The sequence below is a fragment of the Telmatherina bonti genome, assembly GCF_933228915.1.
Source record: "Telmatherina bonti genome assembly, chromosome: 6".
Classification (NCBI taxonomy): domain Eukaryota; kingdom Metazoa; phylum Chordata; class Actinopteri; order Atheriniformes; family Telmatherinidae; genus Telmatherina; species Telmatherina bonti.
Genome location: NC_136624.1, coordinates 2736692 through 2757513, shown reverse-complemented (window position 1 = coordinate 2757513; position 20822 = coordinate 2736692). Strand labels below are relative to the sequence as shown.

At 41.0% G+C, this 20822-nt stretch overlaps 1 protein-coding gene across 1 annotated transcript in view; it reads left to right on the top strand.

Moving 5' to 3' along the window:
- wnt4 (wingless-type MMTV integration site family, member 4) overlaps positions 1 to 20557 on the top strand; it is a gene marked incomplete at its 3' end in the record, with an annotated part of 57099 nt that extends 36542 nt beyond the window's left edge. The window contains exons 2-6 of the mRNA XM_079242476.1: positions 13429 to 13510; positions 17378 to 17531; positions 17640 to 17771; positions 18011 to 18153; positions 20087 to 20557. Of these exons, the coding sequence (XP_079098602.1) occupies positions 13429 to 13510; positions 17378 to 17531; positions 17640 to 17771; positions 18011 to 18153; positions 20087 to 20557 (982 nt within the window). The remainder of the gene's footprint in view (positions 1 to 13428; positions 13511 to 17377; positions 17532 to 17639; positions 17772 to 18010; positions 18154 to 20086) is intronic.
- Positions 20558 to 20822: the final 265 nt, after the last annotated feature.

Below are 20822 nucleotides of genomic sequence, written 5' to 3'. Positions count from 1 at the left end.
ATTAGAATCGAGTGCATCACAATGTGAAGGATTCACATACTTTTGAACATTCTGCTATTTGAAGGAAAATGCTCTAAATTCTGGTTTACGAACATTTTTAACAGCATTAGTTCCTTTAAACAGTAGCTGGTGAAATATCTGATTAAATATGAATGTAATAAATTCTCATATTTATGATAAAGAAGGATGAAAATTTGGGGATTTATTAGATGAAAAGTAACACATGAGCAGGATGAATATAAAAGCCATGTGATGCTGCTGTCCTAAATGCAGCACCTGATGGTGAATGAAGCAATAAGGTGTTTCTCTTCTGAAACAGACAAAAATATAGATTATAATCTCACATGCAGTAGGTTGAAAATAACGTAAACTGGTGGAAAGTCTGTTTTTAATGACTTTTCACTGTAAAAAAGAGAGAATATTTGGCTTCACACTTTCCAGAAACCCTCTGCCGCAGTATTTCATCAGCTCATGGGCGATTCAGCTGCGTTAGAGGTGGAAATGGTCGCAGATGTCACCAGTTCGTGTCCGCACAGCCCAACCACAACGCTGGTCTTAATGATGGCCATCCTAATCCAGTGCCTGCCCTGTGACCTGTGGTTGGTCAGCATGTGTGTTCAGAGCCAGCAGGCAGAAGCTGTGCTAGCTGACTAACTCATTACCATGCCTCACAGATGCCAGGAAGGAAAAACATCAGCTGTGATCATTGTTATATATTTGCATAGACATGTTGTACCATGTTATACCACTAGAGGGTATCAGTGAAGGTTCTGTTATATAAAAATAAAAGGTAGCACAGAAGAAGTGTGCCACAGCAAAGTTGTGTCTGAGTCGCTCTGTGTGCAATGTAATATTGATTACATATTGGCACATTTAGTGGCCTACATAATATAAATTGGCGACGAGGTGTGTGGTCCAAAGTCATCGGTGGTGCAAGGAATGCCGCTGTGAGTCAAGTTTGGACAAAGACGAACACCCGCGTTGCAGAGGGAAGCTAAGCTAATGAGCTAACAACTATGAGCAACCCTGCCGCTGACAACGCTGATGCTGCTGTAAATGTAAACGAAGGCAGGCGCATCATGGCTGGAGTGATCGGTCATATGGATCCATTTGAAGAGGCTGGTGAACAGTGGGCAACGTACATTGAACGTTTTGAGCACTACGTGTCCGCCAATGACATACAGGCTGCTAAGAAGGTGCCCGTGCTGTTCAGTGTTATGGGTCCTAAAACGTACGGTCTACTCCGAAATTTGGTGGCTCCCACCAAGCCTGGGACGATGAACTTTGATGCTATTGTTGCTGCGCTGCAAGCCCATTTCGCCCCAAAGCCGCTTGTTATAGCTGAAAGATTCCGGTTTCACAAGCGAAATCAAGGAGAGGGAGAAACGGTGGCACAGTATGTTGCGGTGCTAAAAAGACTTTCGGAGCATTGTGACTTTGGTGCTTACTTGGAAGACGCACTACGAGATCGTTTTGTGTGTGGATTAAAATGCGAAACGGTGCAGAAGCGCCTCTTGACAGAGAAAGACCTCACCTTTCAGAAAGCAACTGATATTGCTGTATCGGCGGAGACGGCAGCACGCGATGTACAGCAGTTAAGCAGCTCGCTAAAAGTGAACGCGGCGCTGGCGCAAAGAGGAGAGAGATGCCGCCGTTGCGGTATAACTAATCATACTGCTGATGAGTGCTGGTACAAAGACCGAGATTGTTACCTGTGTGGGAGGAAAGGCCACACAAAACAAATGTGCAGAAATAAAGGCAAAAGCGGCCAAGACAGGAAACCTAAAGAGGGAAAAACTGAACTGAAAGGTAATGTCAAAACAAAACGCAATGTCAAATACAAAATGAAAAAGATTCATCAAGTTGAGGCAAATGAATATGAAAGTGAAGACACTAAATCAGACACAGATGGTGATTTGGGACTATATGTGTTGTCTCAAAAAGGGAAATATTCACGCATATCTGTAATGCCTGTAGTCAATGGAAAGAAAACAGAGATGGAATTAGACACAGGCGCTGCTGTGTCTTTGGTTCCTTATGAACAGTATAAAAGAGACTGGAGCCAGATTCCACTGCAACCCACGGATATCATGTTAAAGACATACACTGGTGAGCCACTGGCACCAGAAGGAGTCATTAAAGTCCAAGTAGAGTTAAATCAGCAGCGTGCTGTTTTGCCCTGGTACGTGGTGAAAGTTGATGCTCCTCCATTGTTTGGTAGAGAGTGGCTGAGAGTTATTAAACTGAACTGGAGAGATTTAAAGACTGTATATGCCATTGAGCATGGACAAGCTGACAATCTAGAGACTGTGTTAAAGCGACACTCAGCTGTTTTCTCTAAAAGGTTAGGCACCATGAAAGGTATTAAAGCCAGATTGACCCTAAAACCTAACAGTGTTCCCAAGTTTTGCCCACCACGTAACGTGCCCTATGCTCTTCGACCACGAGTGGAGGCTGAGCTGGAACGTCTGACAGAGCTTGGGGTAATCTCACCTGTGGCGCATAGTGACTGGGCTACGCCTGTGGTGCCTGTCAGCAAAAAGGATGACACAGTGAGACTTTGCGGCGATTTCAAAGTCACCCTCAACCCTGCACTTTGCGTGGATAAATACCCAATCCCACGCATTGAAGATTTATTTGCTTCTCTCGCAGGAGGGCAACACTTCAGCAAGCTAGATTTGTCAAATGCTTATCTACAAATGGAAGTTGAAGAGAGCTCTAAAAAGCTGCTGACAATATCTACACAAAAAGGACTATTCCTGTTCAATCGCTTACCTTTCGGCGTAGCGTCATCTCCCGCTTTATTCCAAAAGGCTATGGACCAAGTGCTTGTCGGACTGCCACACACTCATTGCTATCTGGATGACATTTTAGTGAGCGGTCCTAACAAACAGACGCACCTCAAAACCCTGGATGCTGTCCTGGGCAGGCTAGAGGAATACGGCCTGCACCTCAAGAAGGAGAAATGCTCATTTTTCCAGGAGTCTGTGGAATACTTGGGCCATATTATTGACGCAGCTGGGCTCCACAAGTCACCGGAGAAGGTACGTGCTATTGTGGAAGCACCTGCGCCGTGTGATGTCAATCAACTACGTTCCTTCCTAGGGATGCTGAACTATTATGGACGTTTCATTCCTGATCTAGCCACTGTCTTAAAACCACTGAATGAACTGCTTAATAAAGAGAAGAAATGGCAGTGGACAACATCCTGTGAGTCAGCATTTCAGAAAGCTAAAGCACTCCTAGTATCTCAGGAGGTACTCACCCACTACAATCCTGATCTGCCTCTCCGCCTGGCGTGTGATGCTTCACCATATGGGGTAGGCGCTGTGCTCTCCCATGTGATGCCTGATGGTGAAGAAAAGCCGATCGCCTATGCATCCCGAACTCTCAGTAAGGCAGAAAGAAACTATGCCCAGATTGAGGAGGAGGCATTGGCGATAGTATTTGGAGTTCGTAAGTTTCATCAGTACCTGTATGGTAACAAGTTCACTCTACTCACTGACCATCGCCCGCTAACCACGATCCTGAGTCCAGTGAAAAGCACACCATCCATGGCTGCAGCTCGGATGCAGCGTTGGGCGCTCCTCCTATCAGCACACAACTACACCATTCAATACAGGAAGGGTGCATTACACGCCAATGCGGATGGACTTTCGAGGTTACCGCTTCCGCATGCTTCTATTGAGAAACCAGGAGCAGTAGAAGTATTTTACACATCACAGTTGGACACTTTGCCATTCAGTCACACCAAGATCAGACGTGACACCTTGGCTGACCCCACTTTGTCACGTGTCATGGAAATGGTCACTACTGGTCGTTTTCCAGCTGCTAAGGACGCAGAGGAAGAGCTGTCACCCTATATTCTGCGTCGCCTTGAGCTCACAGTTCAACAAGGATGCCTCATGTGGGGTGTGAGAGTTATTGTGCCAACCAAGCTACGCCCACATGTTCTGGAAGAGCTACACTCTGCACATCCAGGTGTGGTGAGGATGAAGAGCTTAGCTCGCAGTTATGTGTGGTGGCCCGGCATAGACTCTCAAGTTGAACTCAAAGCAAAGTCCTGCCACTCATGTCAACGTGTACAAAAAGACCCTGCTCTCGCACCATTACATCCATGGATGTGGCCATCCAGTCCGTGGGAAAGGATACATGTGGACTTTGCAGGTCCATTTGAAGGACATATGTATCTGGTTGTTGTAGATGCACATTCCAAATGGCCTGAGGTGCACGTCATGGACAGCACCACAGCCAGTAAAACCATTCAAGTGCTAAGGGGACTCTTTAGTCGCTATGGTATCCCACACATTCTTGTTAGCGACAATGGACCACAGTTTTGTTCTGAAGAGTTTAACACATTCCTGAAGTCCAATGGTGTCAAACACATCCGCTCCGCGCCGTACCATCCTGCCACTAATGGCCTGGCAGAGCGTTTCGTGCAGACGTTCAAGCACGCCTTAAAGTCTTCAAGAGGAACATCGCCAGTGCAGCAGCGACTTGATACGTTTCTGTTATCATACCGCAATACTCCCCACGCAACAACAAAAGAACCACCAGCTATGCTGTTCATGGGACGCAAGCTGCGCTCTCGGTTGGATTTTCTAAAACCCAGTGTTGCTGGAGCAGTACATCAGTCCCAAAATGCTCAACAGCGACGACGTCAACAACACTCCAAGGACAGACAGTTTGATGTTGGAGAGCCGGTCCTTGTGCGTGATCATAGGAAGGGGGAGGATAAGTGGACACAAGGTGTTGTTATGGAGAAGACTGGACCAGTGTCATACAAAGTAAATGTTGGAACTCAAGGACTGTGGAAACGCCATGTGGACCAGATGCTGACCCGCCCCGAGTCAGTGCCCCAAGAGACCATTGTGAACATTCCTGTGAGTCCTCCATGGGTTCCTCAGAGTGATAGTTCCACTTCTGTTACAACTAATACATCCTACCACAAAGAGGACACTAATCAAGTTCCTGAGACCACTGTGCCAACTAAAACACCACCTCCGGAAACGCCACGCAAAGAACCTACAGAGGTAGCAGAGACTGTGAGACGTTATCCAGTTAGGATTACTAAACCACCAGTACGCTACCGTGATGAGTAAAATACTTGGTAGTTGCTATTAAGCCAATGTTTGTTCTAAACCTAAAATAACGATGATAGACATAATGGTAATTTTTCAGTTAAGTTAAAGGAAATGTTAATGACAACATATTTTGGCGGGAAGGAGATGTTATATATTTGCATAGACATGTTGTACCATGTTATACCACTAGAGGGTATCAGTGAAGGTTCTGTTATATAAAAATAAAAGGTAGCACAGAAGAAGTGTGCCACAGCAAAGTTGTGTCTGAGTCGCTCTGTGTGCAATGTAATATTGATTACATATTGGCACATTTAGTGGCCTACATAATAATCATAGTGGGACAAAAGTCCTCCCCAGGAATGAAACTGAACAGCAGTTTAAACAGCTTCTCCTCTGTTAAACATCAGGTTCAACATTTTAGACTTTGAAAGACTTTTCCTCAGGAAAAGTCCCTTTTTTGACTGTTTTATCTGACTTTTCAGAAAACCCTGATTAGATGATTAATTCTGCTAAGTATGTTGTAAATTTAGACTATAATTCATTGTTGCTGCATTAATACAGCGAAACGTTAATGAAGCAGTCACCAATGACTGCCGAACAGCTGTTGTAGTAGTTTTTATGTTAGGGCTGTTTCACAACCTGAACCAGTCCAGGCAGATGGAGGGTCCTCCTGGTTTTCCTTCCAGTTACAAGGAAGTTTTTTCCTTTTGCCTGTCGCCTGCTGCTCAAGCAGTGCAAATCCACATCAGGCTAATGTGGATTCATACTAACTGGATCACAATTAATAAGTTTCAACTTATTTCTGTAAAGTGAGTTGAGATGGCTTTTTGGTGAATTGGGGCTTTACAGGTAAAGAAGAATTGAATTGAATTGAATTGAATTGAAGCGTGTTAGGCTTATTGGTCACTGTGGCACTGTGATTTTTTGGAATGAAGTAGGACTATTGTTTATGTCTTCACAGAGAAGTAGAATGTTCTTGAATTATAAAGCATTTGTTTGTAGGAAAGGATATGAGCCTTACAACTATCCTAAGACTTTGCAGAGGTTGCAACGTTGTGAGGAACTTTTATTGCCACTGATTCTCCAGAACTGAACTACATAACAGGAACAATTAGGTGAAGAATTACTCAAAAGTTTAGTGTGATAAATTTAATTATCTAAGAATACATGACATAACAATCACAACCAAGATTACAAAAACCTGGCTTAAATTTATTAGCATTCTTGCATTATTATGTAAGATTATTTAAACATTTGTCTTTGTTTAATGTCTATTGAGGATTTGTTACTTAAAGACAGAGCAGATACTCGGTTTTGGTGTCGGTTTGAGGTCAGCTGTGAGTGTAGATGTAGAGATGTGACTGAGATGTGCTCGAGTGGCATCGTGCAGGTTTATCTTTGCGATAAGTGAGCGACTAGGAAGATCAAATGAAGTTCATCAAAGAGCCAAAGAGAAAGAAAAAGATTATCTCAGCTATTGAGAAGTGGCAGAGAGAGTGTGAGGGAGGAAAAGGAGCCATCTGACCATTAGAAAGAGTATTACCACAATTACCAAAATAATCAAAAATGATGCAAAAGTTTGAGAGTTTACAGTTTTAATCCTAACCTAAGATTAAAGTAAGATGAGTAAGAACTTGACAGGAGTCTGTTAAGAATATTGTCTGCAATTGGGGTTTGGTTGAAATGGTCAAACAGGGCTTTGCATCGGTGATGGTGGTACTAGAAAGTTGCAACCCGAAGCACATGAAACAAGTGTAATATAACTTAATGAGGTATGTGTCAGTTTATAAAGAAAGATAAAAGCCTGAAAGGAGTTTATGTGTCAGCTTGTAAAGAAAGATAAAAGTCTGAAAGGAGTTCATGTGTTAGCTTGTAAAGAAAGATAAAAACCTGAAAGTTTATGTGTCAGCTTGTAAAGAAAGATAAAAGCCTGAAAGTTTGTGTGTCAGCTTGTAAAGAAAGCTAAAAGACTGAAGGTTTATGTGTCAGCTTGTAAAGAAAGCTAAAAGACTGAAAGTTTGTGTGTCAGCTTGTAAAGAAAGATAAAAGCCTGAAAGTTTATGTGTCAGCTTGTAAAGAAAGACAAAAGTCCGAAAGGAGTTCATGTATCAGCTTGTAAAGAAAGATAAACGCCTGAAAGTTTGTGTCAGCTTGTAAAGAAAGATAAAAGCCTGAAAGTTTGTGTCAGCTTGTAAAAAAAGATAAAAGCCTGAAAGTTTGTGTCAGCTTGTAAAGAAAGATAAAAGTCTGAAAGTTTATGTGTCAGCTTGTAAAGAAAGATAAAAGTCTGAAAGTTTATGTGTCAGCTTGTAAAGAAAGATAAAAGACTGAAAGTTTGTGTGTCAGCTTGTAAAGAAAGATAAAAGCCTGAAAGTTTATGTGTCAGCTTGTAAAGAAAGATAAAAGCCTGAAAGTTTGTGTCAGCTTGTAAAAAAAGATAAGTCTGAAAGGAGTTTATGTGTCAGCTTGTGAAGAAAGATAAAAGCCTGAAAGTTTGTGTCAGCTTGTAAAGAAAGATAAAAGTCTGAAAGTTTCTGTGTCAGCTTGTAAAGAAAGATAAAAGTCTGAAAGTTTATGTGTCAGCTTGTAAAGAAAGATAAAAGTCTGAAAGTTTATGTCAGCTTGTGAAGAAAGGTAAAAGCCTGAAAGTTTATGTCAGCTTGTAAAGAAAGACAAAAGTCTAAAAGGAGTTCATGTGTCACCTTGTAAAGAAAGATAAGTCTGAAAGGAGTTTGTGTCAGCTTGTAAAGAAAGAAAAAAGCCTGAAAGTTTGTGTCAGCTTGTAAAGAAAGATAAAAGCCTGAAAGTTTATGTCAGCTTGTAAAGAAAGATAAAAGTCTGAAAGTTTATGTGTCAGCTTGTAAAGAAAGATAAAAGTCTGAAAGTTTATGTGTCAGCTTGTAAAGAAAGATAAGTCTGAAAGGAGTTTATGTGTCAGCTTGTAAAGAAAGAAAAAAGCCTGAAAGTTTGTGTCAGCTTGTAAAGAAAGATAAAAGTCTGAAAGTTTGTCAGCTTGTAAAGAAAGATAAAAGTCTGAAAGTTTATGTGTCAGCTTGTAAAGAAAGATAAAAGTCTGAAAGTTTATGTCAGCTTGTGAAGAAAGGTAAAAGCCTGAAAGTTTATGTCAGCTTGTAAAGAAAGACAAAAGTCTAAAAGGAGTTCATGTGTCACCTTGTAAAGAAAGATAAGTCTGAAAGGAGTTTATGTGTCAGCTTGTAAAGAAAGAAAAAAGCCTGAAAGTTTGTGTCAGCTTGTAAAGAAAGATAAAAGCCTGAAAGTTTATGTCAGCTTGTAAAGAAAGATAAAAGTCTGAAAGTTTATGTGTCAGCTTGTAAAGAAAGATAAAAGTCTGAAAGTTTATGTGTCAGCTTGTAAAGAAAGATAAGTCTGAAAGGAGTTTGTGTCAGCTTGTAAAGAAAGAAAAAAGCCTGAAAGTTTGTGTCAGCTTGTAAAGAAAGATAAAAGCCTGAAAGTTTATGTCAGCTTGTAAAGAAAGACAAAAGTCTAAAAGGAGTTCATGTGTCACCTTGTAAAGAAAGATAAGTCTGAAAGGAGTTTATGTGTCAGCTTGTAAAGAAAGAAAAAAGCCTGAAAGTTTGTGTCAGCTTGTAAAGAAAGATAAAAGCCTGAAAGTTTATGTCAGCTTGTAAAGAAAGATAAAAGTCTTAAAGTTTATGTGTCAGCTTGTAAAGAAAGATAAAAGTCTGAAAGTTTATGTGTCAGCTTGTAAAGAAAGATAAAAGTCTGAAAGTTTGTGTCAGCTTGTAAAGAAAGATAAAAGTCTGAAAGGAGTTCATGTGTCAGCTTGTAAAGAAAGATAAAAGTCTGAAAGTTTGTGTCAGCTTGTAAAGAAAGATAAAAGTCTGAAAGTTTGTGTCAGCTTGTAAAGAAAGATAAAAGTCTGAAAGTTTGTGTCAGCTTGTAAAGAAAGATAAAAGTCTGAAAGTTTGTGTCAGCTTGTAAAGAAAGATAAACATCTGAAAGGAGTTTATGTGTCAGCTTGTAAAGAAAGATAAAAGACTGAAAGTTTATGTCAGCTTGTAAAGAAAGATAAACATCTGAAAGGAGTTCATGTGTCAGCTTGTAAAGAAAGATAAAAGTCCGAAAGGAGTTCATGTGTCAGCTTGTAAAGAAAGATAAAAGTCTGAAAGTTTGTGTCAGCTTGTAAAGAAAGATAAAAGTCTGAAAGGAGTTTATGTGTCAGCTTGTAAAGAAAGATAAACATCTGAAAGGAGTTTATGTGTCAGCTTGTAAAGAAAGATAAAAGTCTGAAAGTTTGTCAGCTTGTAAAGAAAGATAAAAGTCTGAAAGTTTATGTGTCAGCTTGTAAAGAAAGATAAAAGTCTGAAAGTTTATGTCAGCTTGTGAAGAAAGGTAAAAGCCTGAAAGTTTATGTCAGCTTGTAAAGAAAGACAAAAGTCTAAAAGGAGTTCATGTGTCACCTTGTAAAGAAAGATAAGTCTGAAAGGAGTTTATGTGTCAGCTTGTAAAGAAAGAAAAAAGCCTGAAAGTTTGTGTCAGCTTGTAAAGAAAGATAAAAGCCTGAAAGTTTATGTCAGCTTGTAAAGAAAGATAAAAGTCTGAAAGTTTATGTGTCAGCTTGTAAAGAAAGATAAAAGTCTGAAAGTTTATGTGTCAGCTTGTAAAGAAAGATAAGTCTGAAAGGAGTTTGTGTCAGCTTGTAAAGAAAGAAAAAAGCCTGAAAGTTTGTGTCAGCTTGTAAAGAAAGATAAAAGCCTGAAAGTTTATGTCAGCTTGTAAAGAAAGACAAAAGTCTAAAAGGAGTTCATGTGTCACCTTGTAAAGAAAGATAAGTCTGAAAGGAGTTTATGTGTCAGCTTGTAAAGAAAGAAAAAAGCCTGAAAGTTTGTGTCAGCTTGTAAAGAAAGATAAAAGCCTGAAAGTTTATGTCAGCTTGTAAAGAAAGATAAAAGTCTTAAAGTTTATGTGTCAGCTTGTAAAGAAAGATAAAAGTCTGAAAGTTTATGTGTCAGCTTGTAAAGAAAGATAAAAGTCTGAAAGTTTGTGTCAGCTTGTAAAGAAAGATAAAAGTCTGAAAGGAGTTCATGTGTCAGCTTGTAAAGAAAGATAAAAGTCTGAAAGTTTGTGTCAGCTTGTAAAGAAAGATAAAAGTCTGAAAGTTTGTGTCAGCTTGTAAAGAAAGATAAAAGTCTGAAAGTTTGTGTCAGCTTGTAAAGAAAGATAAAAGTCTGAAAGTTTGTGTCAGCTTGTAAAGAAAGATAAACATCTGAAAGGAGTTTATGTGTCAGCTTGTAAAGAAAGATAAACATCTGAAAGGAGTTCATGTGTCAGCTTGTAAAGAAAGATAAAAGTCCGAAAGGAGTTCATGTGTCAGCTTGTAAAGAAAGATAAAAGTCTGAAAGTTTGTGTCAGCTTGTAAAGAAAGATAAAAGTCTGAAAGGAGTTTATGTGTCAGCTTGTAAAGAAAGATAAACATCTGAAAGGAGTTTATGTGTCAGCTTGTAAAGAAAGATAAACATTTGAAAGGAGTTTATGTGTCAGCTTGTAAAGAAAGAAAAAAGCCTGAAAGTTTGTGTCAGCTTGTAAAGAAAGATAAAAGCCTGAAAGTTTATGTCAGCTTTTAAAGAAAGATAAAAGTCTTAAAGTTTATGTGTCAGCTTGTAAAGAAAGATAAAAGTCTGAAAGTTTATGTGTCAGCTTGTAAAGAAAGATAAAAGTCTGAAAGTTTGTGTCAGCTTGTAAAGAAAGATAAAAGTCTGAAAGGAGTTCATGTGTCAGCTTGTAAAGAAAGATAAAAGTCTGAAAGTTTGTGTCAGCTTGTAAAGAAAGATAAAAGTCTGAAAGTTTGTGTCAGCTTGTAAAGAAAGATAAAAGTCTGAAAGTTTGTGTCAGCTTGTAAAGAAAGATAAAAGTCTGAAAGTTTGTGTCAGCTTGTAAAGAAAGATAAACATCTGAAAGGAGTTTATGTGTCAGCTTGTAAAGAAAGATAAAAGACTGAAAGTTTATGTCAGCTTGTAAAGAAAGATAAACATCTGAAAGGAGTTCATGTGTCAGCTTTTAAAGAAAGATAAAAGTCCGAAAGGAGTTCATGTGTCAGCTTGTAAAGAAAGATAAAAGTCTGAAAGTTTGTGTCAGCTTGTAAAGAAAGATAAAAGTCTGAAAGGAGTTTATGTGTCAGCTTGTAAAGAAAGATAAACATCTGAAAGGAGTTTATGTGTCAGCTTGTAAAGAAAGATAAAAGTCTGAAAGTTTGTGTCAGCTTGTAAAGAAAGATAAAAGTCTGAAAGTTTGTGTCAGCTTGTAAAGAAAGATAAAAGTCTGAAAGTTTATGTGTCACCTTGTAAAGAAAGATAAAAGTCTGAAAGGAGTTTATGTGTCAGCTTGTAAAGAAAGATAAACATCTGAAAGGAGTTCATGTGTCAGCTTGTAAAGAAAGATAAAAGTCCGAAAGGAGTTCATGTGTCAGCTTGTAAAGAAAGATAAAAGTCTGAAAGTTTGTGTCAGCTTGTAAAGAAAGATAAAAGTCTGAAAGTTTATGTGTCACCTTGTAAAGAAAGATAAAAGTCTGAAAGGAGTTTATGTGTCAGCTTGTAAAGAAAGATAAAAGTCCGAAAGGAGTTCATGTGTCAGCTTTTAAAGAAAGATAAAAGCCTGAAAGTTTATGTGTCAGCTTGTAAAGAAAGACAAGTCTGAAAGTGGGAGATTAAACCTTTCATCCTGTTGATGATTCTGATGGTGAAAAGCTTCTTAGTGAAGTTTTGATGCTGAAAGTTCCATCAACACTCGGTTAAACATTTGACACTTTTTGCAGGGTCTCCAGGTGTTTACCAACGCTGACCCTCTTGTCTTTGCTACCAGACAGAATCATCTCAGTTTCTTTCCTCATTTTATCGTAGAAAATTCTGTCAATCACGAGTTAATTTGCTCCAAACACAGTAAGTCTGTTGGACTGCAGTTGTCTGGTGACAATGACATAAAGTTTTGCATCGTCTGCATAACTGTGATAATAATGTTAACATTCTGTATCATTTGATCCAAAAAAAAGCAGATAGAAGTTGACCAGAAGAAGTACAAGGACTGACCCCTGAGATCCTTCACAGGTCATGGCCACTCGCTCAGATTCATAGCTGTCGATTGTAACAAAATAACTCTGGCGTTCTGAATAGGACCTATACCAGTTAAGAACAAGTCCAGGAAGTCCAGTCCAGTTTTCCAGCCTGTCCAACAGGATTCCATGATCTACAGTATCAAACTGAGATCGAGCAGAACCAGACCTGATACTGGACCAGTATTTATCCTGATGTCATTTAAGATTTTGACCAGAACTGTTTCAGGTCTGTGATTAGGTTGAGAAAGCTGGAAATTGAAATTTATCAAGATCTCTGCTTCCATTTGAAAAGTCATTCAGCTTCAATCTTAGATTATATTAAAACCCAGATTAAGTAAAAGTTGCTCTGCAGATTTCATGCAAGTGCATGAGAAAGGAAAAGTTTTAAACCTGGATTTAAAAGTGTGGACGTTTGGTGAGAGTTTCAGCTCTACTATGTAAATTTATTGGTCGAACTTCACCAGTAATATAAAGCCAGGCTAGTTGCTTTTTGCTGCTTCTGGTGTAGAAGCTATTCCTGAATAGACTGATGTCAGATCTGTGTTTAACACTAATACACGAGCCTGCATTCTCTATAAAAATAAAGGTAAAACCTTCAATAGATGTCTTTCAGCATGAGAGACTTCCTTTACTTCAAACCAGTTGTTCTGGAAAGAGCTGCTGAAAGAAAAGAGCGTTTTTCTGCAGAAAAGTTGAAACTCCACCGCAAGTTAGCAATGATCATGTCTGTTTTATCACTGTTAGACTCAACATTTAAATGTTTAAACGCTGTTTCAGGACACTGAGCGGTGCAGACACGACATAATCAGAGGGTTGTGAGAAAGCCTATTTCTGTAGTTGCAGCTGGGACTTGAGATATGAGACTGAGGTGGAAGTGCCAGTGTCAGGGTATTCTGACCAATGCCATTTCCTCACACATCTTAGATTCTGTGTGTGTGTGTGTGCAGTGTATCTCCCTGACCTGTCTGGCATGAAGGTGTTGTATGATAAGCCACTTTACCACCTCTTTTTGTCATCACAAGCAGACGAACAACCAAAACATTCCCACAATGTCACAGAAGCTAACCCCTTTCACACATTTCATTTGGTTTACACAATGAATTACTAAAATTCTCATGTTTTAAGGAAACTGCTGGGAAAAAATGAGACAGTGTGAGTCTAGTGTTAAGCTATTGCTTGTCTGAGTCTTCTTTGTTTGGATGAAAATACAGAGCTGTGACATACTACAGAAATCTTCCTGTGTTGTTCTGCTAGGTATCTGGCCAAGCTGTCTTCAGTGGGGAGCATCAGGGATGAGGAGACATGCGAAAGGTTACGAGGCCTCATCCAGAGACAGGTACACGTTTCAATCAACAAGACCATTTGAATGAATGAAACTCTTCTGGTTCCTGTACCCTGTGGCAAATCATTTCCCAAAAAGTTGCCTCCAGTTATTATCTGAATTGTTGTATCTTGTTGAAAGGTAAAAAAAAAAAAAAAAAACGATATGAAAATATATAATTTTTTCTCTTTTGGTTTTGTATGCCTCACACACTGACACACTCATCCCGCAGTTCATGAATCAAATTCACACTGATGCAGTTTTGTCTACTTCAGAAAAACTCTAGTCCACTTCCACAGATATTACTTTGAAGCATGCAGAGAACCAGAGAGAGGAAATTCTGGGCAGATTCTTCTACAAATCTCATTTCACATTACGTTTGAACACAGCAGTAAAAACAGAAACCCGACTGCATAATTTATTGTTGTTCCATAGCCATGAACAAGACATTTTCAGTCCTGACCAATTAAGAAGCCAGATTTTCTTCATCTTTCTTGTTTTAGGGAGGCGGTTTGGTAAATGTTAAAGTGCAGGGTTAAAGAAGTCCCCTAGACCAGGGACCCTCAATCCCAGTCTTCAAGGGCCAGTGTCTTGTGGGCTTTCCAAGCTTCCTGTGACAACACACCTGATTCAAATCAATGTGCATTTGTTCATGTTGGATGAGGCCTCGTACTCATGTGCAGAGCTTGTCTGAACCAGGTGTGTTCCAGCAGCCATACTTGGAAAACCTGCAGGACATCGGCTCCCGAGGACCAGGATTGAGGATCCCTGCCATAGCAACCTTAGTTACTGCAATAGGCTGACTGTAAAACATGGATGGAGTCTTTGTGACGTCACCCCTGGGTTTCTGCAGTTTAATTGACTCTCAGTTCCCACCGTCTCCATCTTGGCAGCATCACATATGGTGTCACTCTGAAAAGAATTAAAAAGAGGCAAAGAGGTAGAGCTGAGTGAGGGGCTGTGAGTGTGGCGATGGATGATTGGTACCCATCAAACTAGCTTCCTGCACCTAAGAACTAATCGAGCTAACTCAGAAGCTAAAGCAAAGTTAGCCAGCTAAAAACCATGGTTGTGCCTTCTTGCCATTATATATTATTTACACGGCCCCGCTGTTCGAGAAATATGCAGAACATCCTGCATGGCCGCTAGCATCCGACCCATCACCTGTTCCATCTCCTGCCCTCAGCCAAAAGGTACAGGGTCTTGGACGCCAGACTGGCCCACAGCATGACCCTCAAGCAGTGAGGTTGCTGAACAGTACCCTGCTCCCATCCGGCCCCTCCTCCTATAGACAGTAAACCATACGCTACCCATACAATAACTATGGATTAGCATTGCTGCTTTGATCATTACCTCCATAACCTGGCCTGTTTCTGACCTGCAAGGGTTTACTATTTACCTCATTATGGGACTGTATATTACACTTGTACCTGCCATTATTCTCATGGTTGTGCCGATGTTTACAAAGCGGGTATTTTGGGGCTATTTGCACTCTACTGTCACTTTCAATGTCCCTTGTGCATATCTTCTCCTTGACAGTAACATGTCCAGGATGACACCAACGCTGGTTAACCAGCACTGCAATTCCACCACCCTTTAGCTTTCCGCTGTGTTGTCTACTGCGGTCTGCACGGACCGTTTTAAAGCCCGGTACAGACACATTACAGTCAGGGATGTGTTCATGCAGCCATGTCTCGGTGAAGCACATAATACTGCACTCTCTGTATTCTTTCTGAGACCTTGTTAGCATCTCACAAATGAAATGAATCACATGCTACATTCTCCATGTTTTCGTCCACACGCTTTATCACTAGACATGAACATGTGACAGGAAACAGACTGTGTTGTGGTTTCGGTCTGGTCCTGCAGCAGAAATGATCACCTCCTGCTCTCCCTGCAGTTGGAAGCTGGATGCTGCAGGAGGACCAGGCCTCTAGAGAGTTGCTCAGCAGGGGGGGAGGGGCTTACGCAGCTTCTAGAGAGTTCTTCTGGACGGGGGAGGGGCTTACGCAGCTTCTAGAGAGTTCTTCTGGACGGGGGAGGGGCTTACGCAGCTTCTAGAGAGTTCTTCTGGACGGGGGAGGGGCTTAAGCAGCTTCTAGAGAGTTCTTCTGGACGGGGGAGGGGCTTACGCAGCTTCTAGAGAGTTCTTCTGGACGGGGGAGGGGCTTAAGCAGCTTCTAGAGAGTTCTTCTGGACGGGGGAGGGGCTTAAGCAGCTTTTACAGAACGACACGTTCTTCAATTGTTACTCAGCAGGAGTCCATGATACCACCAGAAAAAGATACTAGACTTGGTGATGCTCATTTTCTCTTTAAATATACTCACGGAAGGGTCTGAAACATCTCTTAAATATAACATTGGTGCCAATGCTGCTAATTTAGTTGCGGAAATCATAGACATCATATATACATAGTCGCCTCATTGAGTGCTGGAGAGTGAACCAGCGTTGCCGCCATATTGGATGGGTCTCTGCCAGATTGGATGGGTCTCTGCTTTCGAGTCTTGCTGCAGATCAACGTAGTTTCCCCACATAACTGTTTTCTGTGGAACAACACGTATATATTACACACAAACAAAACACTTTTCTACATAACTGGTTGATAAATAATGTTAACACAGTGAATAATCTCCTAAATGATAAATTTTACTCCTATGAGGTGTTTATGGATAAATATGATATTGATGTTTCACAAAGAGAGTTTTACATGGTAGCATAATTACCTCCACCAAGGAGGTTATGTTTTCACCGACTTTATCTGTTTGTCTATTTGTGTTTAAGATATCTTAAAAAGTTATGGACGGCTTTTCATTAAATTTTCACGACTTGTTAGAAATATGAAAAGGAAGAACTGATTTAATTTTGGTGGTGATCCGGCTCACCGTTTGGATTCCTGTAGTTTGTTCAGCATACGGTTGTAATAACCGGCAAAATATTGAAAGCAGATTGTATGGAATTACATTTCACAAGGTTGAATAATAATTTATTTGACCAGATAAAAATAGATAAATCCAAATGCCTCAATAAACAATCAAACACTTTGGTATCAAATTCATTTATACATTTATTTATGTTGTAGCTACCTTATGTCTTTGTTAAATAGCATTATAAAAATATTTTAGCACATACTTTTTAATGTTTTACAGTGATCTGTATCGTAACAATATCTCTGCCCTTTGTAACAAACCAGACTGTGAGAAAAATCAGGGAGAAAGTTGTGAAATTGTTGTTGTGGTTGGGCCTACACCTTACAGATAAATACATTGGAGACCCATCCAAGATGGCGGCGCGATGAGACGTCAGCTCGTAGAGGCAGCGTGATGCAATGCAGCGTCTATGTATATATGATGGTTCTGGCAGACATAGTGTGTGCATCAGTGTAATTGGTGTACCAAGAAATTGTGCTCTGACAAAGGTTCCCTAATTAAATGGGTTATTTATTTGACAAGTCATTTCTCAGTAAATAACCGATTGTAATTAGGCATTAAAGCCTCACTCCTAATATTGACATGACGACAATAAAAGAGGTTGCGTGCTTACTTGCTGAAACATTGGGTACCTGTCAATCAAAAGGACATATCCATAACTAAGCAGAATTTTGAGATTAAATTACTTCTAAACGGGCGAGTTAGAACTTATATACCATCACTTTCACTTATGAACTTGTATACCATCCAGGACTATTGCAAAATTCTGACAAGCGCTGATTTATGTACTCACATGCTGATGCGTATGTAGGGCAGTAAAGCAAGGGTCTAAGTCGTGCCCACAGACAAGTCAACAAGTGGAGGAGCTCAGTCAGCGCTCCAGTTGTTGAGGGTTTACCAGCCGAGAAACGGTGCCGGTTGTTTGTGTGGCTGACATCTCCTCTGCATGTTTCAGGTTCAGATCTGTAAGCGCAGCGTGGAGGTGATGGATGCGGTGCGTCGAGGAGCTCAACTGGCGATTGACGAGTGTCAGTTCCAGTTTCGTAGCCGTCGGTGGAACTGCTCCACTCTGGAGACCATGCCTGTATTTGGCAAAGTGGTCACCCAGGGTAGGGTTCTGCACTGCAACTTCAGTCGGACAAAACAATGTTAACAACCTGATGAAAGTTGTGCCTGTGAGACTCCAACATGGCCGTGTATGCCTGTGTTTGTGTTAGGCACCCGGGAGGCAGCGTTCGTGTATGCCATCTCAGCAGCCAGTGTGGCATTCGCGGTCACAAGGGCCTGCAGCAGCGGAGAGCTGGAAAAATGTGGATGTGACCACAACGTGCACGGAGTCAGCCCAGACGGTATGTCCTCCCCCCTCGCTTCTCTAACTCTATTACACAAACTTTACCACAAAGAAAAGAAGCAAAAGGAAAACAGGCAGTGAAGCACATGTGATTGCAAAAGTCCCATTTTATTTAACTCCTGTCATTTCAGCAGAGATGAGGATGGCTGAAGATTGATTATTCTCAGATGTTTTGTAATGTCAGACCTGCTATGAAGCATAACACCACCTCCTGCATATCTCAACATGTTCTGACAGGGTTCCAGTGGTCAGGCTGCAGCGATAACATTGCCTATGGCGTGGCCTTCTCCCAGTCCTTTGTGGATGTGAGAGAGAGGAGTAAAGGCCAGTCCTCCAGTCGGGCTCTCATGAACCTGCACAACAATGAGGCAGGCAGAAAGGTAACAAATGCTAATGCTGATTCACCATCTGGTTTAAACATATCTCTGACAATAAAATTTAAGTCATTCGAAGCATGTCCAGATGAAGTATTGCTTCATGTGATCGAGATCAGCATTAAGTGTCGGAACAGTTATTTTATAGTAATACGACTTGTTTCTGACCTTAAAACTTTGAGCTTCTGACTCATTCTAATGGACTGACATTCCTCATGTACTGCAGTTATTCTAGTTGCCCTGCAGCGTTTGAGGCTGAGAAACCGCACATCATAATGGGCTTTTTTCCAGCCTGCAGCATTTCATGACAGCTGCATGTCACATAAGGCCACACACCAGAAACTGGATATCAACACAGTGGCTGTTTTGGCAGATTCAGCCACAAGAAGACATTACTGGAGGAAGAGATGAGAAGATAGAGAGGAAGGAACTGCACAAGCAATAAGGCAATGGTCAACATCAGACTGAATTTCACTGGCTGGAGGGATCTCAGCATAGAGACAGGACGAAGATGGATGCTGGGGGGACCGTTGTTACGCACCAAAGTGCTGTAGCGGAGCTTCCCTTTGGTCCTCTGAATAGTAGAAAGCACAAATAGAAACAGCTGCGATTCCTACACTGTTCACCTGATTTGGAGAAACACCCTCAAATCAAAACTGAAAGCCCACTGCAGTTTGTTTCCTGTCCAATCCATCGCAGTGGTGTGTGGAGCCCAAAACATGAGCCCTGAGTCCATGTCCCAAGATTTATGGACCTGGTTGTAAATACCAAACCAAACCAAAGAAGGATTCAGTCGTTGTCTCAGTAGCTTCTGGATATTTATGATTTGAGGTGAGGCACTTTTCATGGGATGGTCAACTGACTGTTCATAGTTGTGGTAAATTGATGATTTGCTAGCTTTAGTGGTTGGCAAATAGCTTGCTAAATGGACGTTTGGTGGTGCACCTAGCTACCAGGTGCTAGTTAAAGCAAGACAGTTGCATATTGAGATGATACTAGACATAAATTATTCATTTCTTACATTTAAATGACCATTTGAAAACTCAAAAATCCCAACCCAACCAGAGCCAGATGTAAAGACAAGATATAAAACATCATTTTAGGGTTCTAATATCTATTTAAAGTTTTCTCAACACATTTAGGTCTTTTACCTGAGATTAATCCAATTCAAGTCATAAAAAGTAAAAGAAAAATTAAACTTCACAAAGCTGTGTTTCATTTGGTTCAAGAATATCTCAAGTGTATGAAAACAAAGACCAGTGTAGTCTGAACATCTTTCCTGATAAAAACAAGTCTAAGTCAAGTCACAACGAGAAGTCTCTGTGTCTATTATGAGAATAGTCTGGAACCACCGGCCTACCACTCACTCCATAGTGAAATACTTTGGAATACTGTTTTATAGTACATTTAAAGGCTTTCTTTCTTTAAAGGCTAACTGTCACCCGCGTTGATCCCAGAGAAACACCATTATGCAACTGACTAAATAGTTGCATAGATTTACCTGTGATGAACTGGTGACCTGTCCAGGTGTACCGGCCTCTTTCCTACTACCTGCTGGGAGCTTCCCTGCAGCCTGTAATCCGACTAAGCAGTTTAGAATATGAATCATTGATTTGCATCCTTCTGAAGTCCATTTGTTCCAGAAAAGACCAAATCCAACCTCAGGTCACTCAAAGCAAATCCAAATCAAGCAGCCGATCAGATTCCGGCTAATTGATCTAAGGGGTCACCAGTAAAATCACAGTACTGGAAAATTCAGTAATTGCTAGCAGTGTATGTTGTTATGAGTTAACCATTTCTTAGCAAAGACGGTTGGAATTTACCAAGTGCTGCTTGAGATTTCTGTGATTGGTCTCCATTTAGCCCTGTGTCATGCGTTCAGGTTTCTGTGTAATAATCACGTGACATCTCTGAGCGAATCTGATGTTTGCTTCTACAGGCCATCCTGTCTCACATGCGTGTGGAGTGCAAATGTCACGGTGTGTCCGGTTCCTGTGAGGTGAAGACCTGCTGGAAAGCCATGCCACCTTTCCGCAAAGTAGGTAACATCATCAAGGAAAAGTTCGACGGTGCCACTGAGGTGGAGCAGCGTAAGGTCGGCACCACCAAAGTTTTAGTGCCCCGAAATTCACAATTCAAACCTCACACAGATGAAGATCTGGTCTACCTGGACCCGAGTCCGGATTTCTGCGACCATGATCCACGCACGCCTGGTATGCTGGGCACGGTGGGCCGCCAGTGTAACAGAACCTCAAAGGCCATCGATGGCTGCGAGCTGATGTGCTGCGGCCGTGGCTTCCAGACACAGGAGGTGGAGGTGGTGGACAGGTGCAGCTGTAAGTTCCACTGGTGCTGTTACGTCAAATGCAAACAGTGCCGCAAAATGGTGGAGACTCACACTTGCCGGTGATGCAGTTGGGGTACAGGGGGCGCTGCTGAGGGACCAAACCAAACCCCAGACTCCTCCATGGATTAAAGGCAAGAGGGAGCAAGGAATTTGACGTCCAAACCACCCTACCCTACTGGTTCTACTGGCCAGCAGAATCAGTTTCACCTTATTTATCCGACAGAACATCGTGGGATTTCCGACACATCGCAGGATCCAATTCCTCTAAAGTAGAGAACATCTTCTACACCTCCGTTTGTCACTGATGCCTCGTATTTTTATAACGTTT